Below are 9399 nucleotides of genomic sequence, written 5' to 3'. Positions count from 1 at the left end.
GCCTGTGCCGGGCCTGCGACGTGCTCATCGAGCCCTTCCGCCACGGTGAGCAACGCCTCGCCCGCCCGGGCCTGTCGGGGCGCTGCCCCACCCCCCGCGAGGGCACGAGCCTGCCCATGGGGGCGGGGGGGCCGGTTCCTTCTTGGCCCCAAATCCGGCCCTGCGCCGAGGGGGGCACCGAAAGTCTCGAAGAGGTGCTTGAAGCATTTTTAAAAGCTCCCCGGTGTTTACAGGCACTGTGGAGCCGGGGGGAAGCCCCACGCTGGTGAAGGGTGCGAGCACCTGTGCCTCTTTCCAGCGGGTGCTTGAGCCCCAAGTCGGCACCAGTCCGCAGGACCCTGCAGACGGGAACCGCTGGGTTCAAGTCCCAGCAGGAGCACTGGCATGACCGGGGCAAAGTCCCGGGCCCTGGTGGCAGCCAGCACCCAATGTCTGCGTCGCCCTCCCCGGTCCCGTCTGCGTCACACCGGAGCGGTCCCAGTCCCGTTTGGGTCGTGCCAGGGCGTTCCCGCGAGTGCGCCAGGTCGCAGCCCCTCTTCTGCCTCGTCCAGAGCCTCTTGCCGAGCAGTCCCTGCACTGCCCACCCATGGCCCCGCCAAGTCCTGGCACCTCCTGGTCAACCTCCTCCTGGCTCTGGCCAAGCCGGCTGTCCACCAGACAGGAAGGAGGCCCTGGCTGGGAGGTGCCCGGGCCGGGTGGGGCTGCCTTCCTTCTACCTCCGCTCCTGCCTGGGCAGCGTTTCCCTGGGCAGCACCCGCAGGCTCCCTTCCCTCAGTCAGGGGCAGTGGGTGCTGGCCGTCGTGCTCTGCTCTGTCTCCTTACAGATCCCTTCTTACTAACCTGTGACTTCGTTCCCCCTTTCCAGTTTTCTCATTATTTGTCCCCTGGAATTAGTTGATGTCCCCACAGTGGGCTCCCTTATTGAGAGAGTTTTATCGTATCCCATGATGGGCCCATGATCTTTGGGCAAATCAAACAGGCGTGTCTGGGCAGTCTCTGATGCAGGAACTGTTGTTCCTTGGGGCCCCGAGGCCAGGTCCTGGTTCCCCACTTGTGGATGGCAGAAGTGTGTCATAAAAATGGCCCTGTGTAAACCAACCAGCCCACATCGCTAATAATGTCCGTTATCATTGAACTTTGCAAACATAGCATGCTCTTTGCAATATATTGTTGGGGAGGGTTTTTTTGTTTAACTTCTCTCAGGCTGAACAATGAGAGCTATTAAAACCATTTTGTTTCTATTTGTAGCTGGTTTTCTATATTCCACATTTGTATTTTCAGATTCTTCAACCTAGATCCTGTGATTGGACTTAAGCAAACACCTGGATCAGACCCTGGACAAGTTCCTCGGTCTGTGGTTAAAATAGGCAGTCATTGAACTTGACATTTCATTTTTGCAGAATGAAGCAATTTTTTTTTCCTGTCCAGGAGCTCACTGTGACTGAGTGGAAATCATATTTTTAGCGTGGGGAGCAGTTGAAAGAGGTACACACACTATACCTGTGTGTAATTATCAGGGTGGATGGATTTAAATAGACAAGCGGGAAATCTCAGTTGAAATCATTGATTTGAACTGACGTTTCCATTCATACTTGGGCTGTTTTCCAAAGCAGCGGTTCTCAACCTCCTTAGGCTCAAGTTGTCCCTCTAACTTTTGTGAATTGAGCAGCACTTCGGGTCAAAACCGAACTGGTTTATCACAGTGCTTATCTCCTTGCAGCGTGGCAGGCTGTGGGGTCAGGATATGGGCCAGGCAGGGAGAGCCTGAGCCTGCCCTTATCTCCTCGTGCCTCAGGGCGCCCGTCAAGGGATCTTGCGGCACCTTAGTTGAGAATCACTGTTCAACAGAAATGTGCCTTCTCTTTGGCTGATACAGTCATTCAAATGAAGATTTATCACTACAGAAAGCCTTCATATTAGACAAGGTACATCTTTTTTTCTGCCAAGGAGGTATACTGTAAGTCTCCGTTCTCTTGTACTCCGCCCATAGATTCTCCACGGATTCGGAGTACACGACCTTTTGTACCAAACTTGTCTCAAAAATCAGGTTTTTTTCCTTGTTTCTTTTTTTCTTCTGTAAAAAAGTGTGCAGCCTGTAATTCATAGTTTTTGGTAGAGGCTTATGGATTTGTCATCTTTTTTTTTTTATTTAAATGTTTTAGAAGTTTAGAATAACCATAGGCTTTAACATATTTTATATTAGATTTAGATTTAATGGGTTTATTTTTCAAGAGAGAAATATGATAATTTAAACAACAAAATCAGTAATCCAAATACATAAAATTGTAAAGACGCAGTGATGATATTTCAGGACCAGTCTGGGAAGAGGTTTCCATTTCTTAGCTGCGGTACTGAAGAAGGCATGAAAACAGTTTTAAAAGTCCAGCATTTTTCTTTCCCCCTCCAAGTACACTCTTCTGCTGTACTGCTACAATTCAAGAGACAGAGTTTTGATTAAAGTTTAACAAGTGTCAGGTGAAAGTCCATTTTCTACACCGTTTACAACTTGAAGAATTAGTGTTTTAAAAGTCACATTTTGGAGAAGTGAGATTCAGGCTATACAACTGCTCACTTCTGAAAATTCAGATGGACCAAACATCTATTCCTTTTGATTTCTGAAAAAAATATTCTTGAGCTTTAGTTTACAAAATCAAATGTTCATTAGTGCAGTTCATGTAAAGCAGTGTCCGAGTGAACAATAACCATGGTTGTTTTGCTCGTATGAGCACTAGGCTAAAGGTAACTGAAGCAGACAACTAAAGGAGAACTGCATTGAGCAGGCGAGCAAGGTGCTATGGTCTGATGAAGGAGAAATCCTGAAATAATTGTGACCTAGAGGTTCTGCTAGTGGAGCACATTAGCTAAGAGCTTTTCCTCTTTCATTTGCTACAGCGCCTGGCATTTGAGACCTGTCTGTCTCTCTAGCTTGGCTACGTTCAATGGTACATAAAATAGGTAGCTGGCTGGAATGGTTCTTGAGCATTTGGAAAATGTTGAGGAAACTGGAGAGAAAGAAAGGATCCTGATGCTAAATTTACTTGTACTGTAACATGTATTTAATAGAGCATAAATTGGTGTATTATTGGTGGCTCATATTTTTCCATATTAGCTGTATTCGAAAGAATGTCACACTATGATTGTAATACATTAAAAATAACAACAAAACATTTTACAAGTTTTTACATTAAACCTTTTTGAGTCTGTTTTAAAAACAACGATGTGAGTTGGGATTAAACATTTTTTCTTCTTGTGAAGGTGTCATGGAAAAGCTTGGTCTTGGTCCAGAGATCCTCCTGCGTGAGAATCCAGAACTTATTTATGCTAGACTTACTGGATTTGGTCAGACAGGAACATATGCCAAGTCTGCAGGTCATGACATCAATTATTTGGCTTTGTCAGGTATGTTGTAAAACTTCACGTTAAATTTACCTTATTTTTTCTAAAATCTGGAATTCAGGTTCTAAGAAAGGTCCTATTTGAACAGCTCAAATAACCAACTACGATGTTCTTTAGGTTTTCTTTACGTTTTCTGTGGGTGGAGTATTTTTTTAAATGTTAAAATAATTGTGTTTGTAGTTTTTACCTTCTTTTGGGTGACTCTTACCTCGGTAATCCTTCAGGTCTTTCGTGGTCTATCATGTAGTGCTGCTCTCCCTCTCCATCACTGCTGATAGTCATTGTTAATGAAGGGTGTCACAGTCTTGACTTCTACTGAACTTCATAATAAAAAGCACGCTGCCTGCAAAATCACTTTCTTTTCCCTGGTACTGATTTCTGCAATACTATTTTGTGTAGGTTCTGGCTGTTGTTACTGTAATTGCTTATTGCAAGATACTAGACACAAGTAGCAACGCTATAATTCAAATTTTTGGCCCTTTTTTCATAGAATGGATTCTGTCAGAATTTCAGTTTGGAAAAAAAAGATCGGAATAGTAAATGCCTTGTTTGCAAATTATTTTCTAGACTTCCAGTAGTCAGGGGCAGAACATCTGAAACGGATCTTGTGAGCACTTTCCATAGCAAACTATGAACCCAGTTTTTTACGCATAAACAGAAAAAGCACAGCTGTGGTTTGCCTACCCGGGGGTGGCTACCCCTTCCCCACCATGTGTGACTGGAGTTCTGATCCTGGGGCAGCAGGTGCAGCTACAGCATAGCCCTTGTTTCACATATAGAAAGGGTAATGGCTGAGAGTGTGTTCACCTTCTGCCGTGGGTGGCCAGGGTTTGCTTTTTCCCTGGAGCTGCCCCTATCCATTGCCCACATGGCATCAGCTGGAGGCAGCATCTCTGCTGTGGGTGTGGGGGGAAACAGGAGCATCCTCCTATTGCCCCATGGATTAAGAGCGTGCCTTAGAGGTGACTTTGTAGCTCTCTAGTCAGTGGGCTGGAATGCTTGCACTCTGCAAAGTGCTGAGATGCTTTGGAGCAACTACAACTGAACACCTGTCTGTAACCTGATTTTACTTGACTCCATGTAACATTTAGGGGCTCAGTTTGCAGGTTTGCATCTATGTGATTAGGTACCTGAAACCCCATTTTATATCCCAGAAATCAGAACTGACATGCTTATGTTGGCATACTAGGTACCTAAATATAAAAGAGCTAAGAAAGATGACTGATATGTTCAAAGTTTTTCAGTTGTACCATTGAGGAAATAAAGAAGCTTTGATCCCTATTGCCTGAAATACTTGATTCAAAGTGACAACATGTTTCATTTCCATTGCCGCATTAGATTGACTGTATGACCTGTAGCAAGTGAACCATCTTTTTTCTGTGTCTGTGTTCTATGCATTGAATAGGAATGACAGTATTGTCTTTACCCTATTTCACTTTCTTTTATCCCCTGTCTTATCCTTCTTTTCCAAAGCTGTTGACTTGGATGCATTTGTGTGAGGTCCTTCTTCAGACTTTTAGTTAATGGACTGTTTGTCCAGTGCTTGTAATTGTATATTAAAAAATAACAACAAACAAAACAAGCTCACTTATGTGTTGTGAGTCTCAATTCATGTTGGTAAAACTCACTGGTTTTTACCTGAAAGGTGCTACATAAATACAGAGTATTATGCTGACATTTAATTAATGCAGTTGTTGGCAATTAGTATTATCTTGTGTTATTTATTAGTAGCCTAAACCTCATTGGATGTTGAAAGCCGTACTGAAAAATCTATCTGATGAAATAATAAACTATTAATTAATATAACTTTAAATATTGTAGTTTTATGAACGAACGAGCAGTTTGCTGACGTATGACTAGAATCAAGTAATGTTTAGAAACCGAGGGGTAAGGAAAAGTCTTTATCCTTATCTATGCTACTGCCATAAATTCAAGAAAAGGGGATTTCAGTATTGGAAAAAGAAAATCTAGTAGTCATTCATTTTGTAATTTTTTTTCCTTTGCTGTCCAGGTGTATTGTCAAGACTTGGTAGAAAAGATGAAAATCCATATGCCCCACTAAATCTTCTGGCTGATTTTGCTGGTGGAGGGGTCTTGTGTGCAATGGGAATTATTATGGCCCTTTATGAACGTACCAGATCTAGCAAAGGGCAAGTCATCGATGCAAGTATGGTGAGTTTTCTTTATTAGCTATCATTTTTACAAACTCTAATTCCGCAGAAGGCCTGGGTGTTAGAGAAATGAAAAGCTAAGCAACCTAACAGGACATCAACTTTTACTCACTGGCAAGTGTCTCATTGCACCTGGCTGCTGCCATCCTACCTTAAGCCAAAGACCAGAAACTACAACCTGAGTTCTGTCTTTTACGAATGCTAGTGTCCACTTCTCCCTTCACTAAATGATCTCCTCTTAACACTATTAGTTGCACATATTCACTAGCACAGTTTATATTGTAAAGGGGTTGGATTAGATCTTACATGTTTCCAACAGCTCACAGGATGCATGGTGACAAAAAGTCTTTAATCTTAACATATTTTTTATCTTATCCTATCTAAGATTCAGTTGTCTTCCAATATGTATATAGACAAGGTCTTTTGAAAGGTATCAGTTAAAAAAAACTGCTGGGAATAAAATGTTGACCAAATGTTAATTTTAACCACTTGTAATTAGTTTTATTAAAAGAAAGTAAAGATACTAGGTAGGAAATTCAAAGTGTTTCCGGATGAGCACTATGACATTTCTTATCTTCTTCTTTAACCTTATCTTTTAAAGCAAACTTAACTAGAGTTAAAATCAATGTCTCTGTAATAATATTGTCATTTTTATTATTGGCAACCACTATTAATTAAGGCAATTATTCATTTTGTGCTCTCAATGCCAACATAATTGTATTAAGACATTTGAATTTAATTAAGAATTCTGACAAGATGTAGAATTTCCAAAGGGTTTCTTTTCACAGCCTTTTTCCATAGCTTCAAAATGACTTCTTATGAAGTTTTCACCTTCTTCCACATAGTAGTTGGCCATTTGTTAAGACTCCTTGAAATAGCTTCTTGTTGGAAGCGTCTTCAAATCCTCTTGGAATTTTGAGAGAGACAAGGGGTTGTGGTATTTGTTATTGGATCTCAAATTTAGCTAAGTTTTGTCTGGGTGCAATTTAAAATATAGAGATTTAAGTTTTTTAGGATACAAATAATTTCAGGAATTTTATATGAAAAATATCTTTTAAAGCTATGGAATATGCAAGCCAAAATGATAAATAGATATGATTCCAATTTGAAAAGCATTCATGTTTATGGGAATAACTCCACTAATACTAGTAGTGACACACTATTATAAATAGATATACAGTACAGTCAGACCCAGTGTCACCTTTATGATTTCCTGTAACTGGGAAGAGTGTAGGACAAAGTGATCTTTAGGAAGAGAAACAATAGTGTTGATATTCCTGTCATCATTTCACAGCTATTTAGAGAGAGCTACAGAATCCTTGTTCATTGACTAGGACTCTAACTGAATTGAACACATGAGAATGGAACAAAAGTGGTCTTTTTCTTATGGGATAGACTTCTCAGTGTTTCATGAGAGTGCTAAACAAAGTATATTAAAAGGAGACCCTCATGATTCTGTGTTCTTTAAGATTTTAAAGGTTTTTGTTGTTTGTGCTTGAAAGAAGAAATTAATAGGTACTTCGGCAACCAAGTTCTGTCATATTTTGTCTCAGTAAACTTTCTTTTCGGTATTTCATAGATATTTTGAGACTAAATAGCAGTATTGGAAGCAAATAAATACTATTTGGTATTAACAGATATTGATATGCATTGGCAATGCAGTGGAATCCTAGAATTTGCCATGACATTAATGAGGTCAACATAAAGGTAACAAATGCTTGGGTCAAGTGACACCAAACCTTTTTGGAATTCACTTGGAGATATACAAATATTCCTTTAGCCCCATTTTAAAAAAGTAATCATTTGGTTTAAAAATTAAAATGTGACATCACTTCTGATGTTTTAGTGCTGTTTGTCCTCATCACCACTATGTGCTTATTAGCATATGGTTTATAAAGTCCTGTCTTTCTCTTCCCACTGAAATCTCTGTTTTAGAGAATGTGCTGGCCATGTTACTACCCAGTTAGTGTGTCTACATGAGATGCCCATGTTGTTACTGTGCAGTCATTTAGTACTTGCATAATCAAGTACTAAATGACTGGGCAGTAACCAACATTACTATGTAATAGTGTCCCAGCACGGTTGTGTTGTGATGCCCACTGCACAGTAGCTCGTTACTGCTGCTCAGTAGCATCACATCACGGTTTGTGGCCGACGACACTACTGTGCAGTAGTAATGAGTTACTGTGCAGTAAGCATCTTGTGTAGATGTGACCTGAGAGTCCTGCCAGCAGAAGCCTAACTGGATAAAATGGATGCCATTGCACCCTTGGAACTTTTTTATTGATGCAGCTGTTCTTTATGTGAGAAGATAGAGAGTAAATAGGTTATGGCTTTAAACCTCCTAGTGGCTAAGGATGTTTTGGAACTGTACGGATTAGTCAGTTCCAAATGTGTTATAGGGGAAGCGTCAGAAATCGATTCCATCTGTCATCCCTCCCTTTGCCCCGTCTCCCCTCAACCTTTCCCCTCCTAACTCTTCACAGAACTCAGGTTGGAGAGAAGGAGGATTCTGCTGCAGTACAAAAGTAATGACTGTGTAAAAGCTCGAGATTTTATTGGAGGATATATTTAAATTGGGTAATGGCTGAAAGGCTAAACTTGAATTAATACTTACCTTACCTGATTTTACTGTACAAACCTGCAGCTTTCATTAGATGATCAGACAGATACTACCTATGCTTTGTATTGCTGAATTCATCAGGGGCCTGGGCTATATAATTTTCCTTCTCATTTCTCTTTGCTCTTGCCAGTGGGTGCATTTACACGTGTGCTTTAATGCACAATAGCTTATTCTACTGCACATTAAAGCGTCATGGCAAAAACAGAGTTAATATGCTAATCCACAGTAGAATTAGTCTACTGCACATTAAGTGGCGAGTGCCTCCTGAGTAGCAGGCACTTGCTTTTGCTATTGGGCATTGGGGCAGCCTAATCAACCTTTATTTAGTGCCTTATATTAGAGGTACTAAACTTAATGCATGGTAGCAAAAGCACATTAATGAATGTGTAGACATGCCCAGTGAGAATCTCAGGGCACTTTTCACATGGGTGGGGAGGGATACAGCACTTTAATTATCATGGTTCTGAGAGCTGCTCTAATTAAAGTGCCACAGTGTCTTGTGTCAGTATCCCCATGCTTCAAAATGGCGGTGTGGACCCTTGAGCCAAAGTTAATTTGGCGAGCTTTAATTCAAGCACCTCTGCTGCCTTTTTGAAGTGCGGCAAAGCTGATACATGAGACACGGGAGGGTGCTGGAGCACAGTAATTATCATGCTCAATCAGACTGGATTAGTCAGAGCAGGCTCTGCACTCGTGCACAGGCACCCTCAGAAACAACACAAGTTAGTGAGAACTGTGGGAGAATAGTTTGGTTAACTCAGTGATCCAGATCCTTAGCTTCCAGGGTACTTAGAGCCAGAACCAGATATTTACCTTTTAATCTCCTTCCAGTTGTCTGCTTATAAAAGCAAGCAGACCTACCTCAGCCAGGTAAGTGCTGAAGCTTTTAAAAGTTTTAGTTATTTAAATTGGTACTGAAAGGCTGAGTTTTAAGCCTCTTGTGGGGTTTGTACACAACACGGGGGTTTAATTCTCCCTAAACTGAAGCAGTGTTTTTTTTTTTGTTTTTTTGTTTTTTAAAACACTGCTTCAATTTAGGGCGAAGTATACCCCCACCCGTGTCATGTACACCCGTGTTGAAGCCCGATCCTTACCTGCCTCTCCAGTGGCGGGGATGGGAGAGCAAGCTGCTGGTGGGCAGAGTGGTCCCTGAGCTGCAGGGATGGGGGGAGCGGGGCAGAACGGATTCTTCCCTCTGCGGCAGTGGCG

At 41.7% G+C, this 9399-nt stretch overlaps 1 protein-coding gene across 3 annotated transcripts in view; it reads left to right on the top strand.

Moving 5' to 3' along the window:
* The window catches only part of AMACR (alpha-methylacyl-CoA racemase), a 24905-nt gene that overhangs the window by 259 nt on the left and 15247 nt on the right, over positions 1-9399 (top strand). The window contains exons 1-4 of one of the 3 annotated variants that reach the window (XM_025198478.1): positions 1401-1485; positions 1721-1925; positions 3256-3399; positions 5408-5568. In XM_025198478.1, the coding sequence (XP_025054263.1) occupies positions 3261-3399; positions 5408-5568 (300 nt within the window). In that variant the 5' untranslated portion in view covers positions 1401-1485; positions 1721-1925; positions 3256-3260. Of the gene's footprint in view, positions 46-1400; positions 1486-1720; positions 1926-3255; positions 3400-5407; positions 5569-9399 lie in introns of those variants that run through there. The other 2 variants (XM_025198477.1, XM_025198476.1) reach the window with 2 other exon arrangements.

This window comes from Alligator sinensis, unplaced genomic scaffold, assembly GCF_000455745.1.
Source record: "Alligator sinensis unplaced genomic scaffold, ASM45574v1 scaffold347_1, whole genome shotgun sequence".
In the NCBI taxonomy this organism is placed as follows: domain Eukaryota; kingdom Metazoa; phylum Chordata; order Crocodylia; family Alligatoridae; genus Alligator; species Alligator sinensis.
The sequence above is the reverse complement of the archived record's forward strand: the minus strand, read 5'-3'. Positions and strand labels throughout refer to the sequence as shown.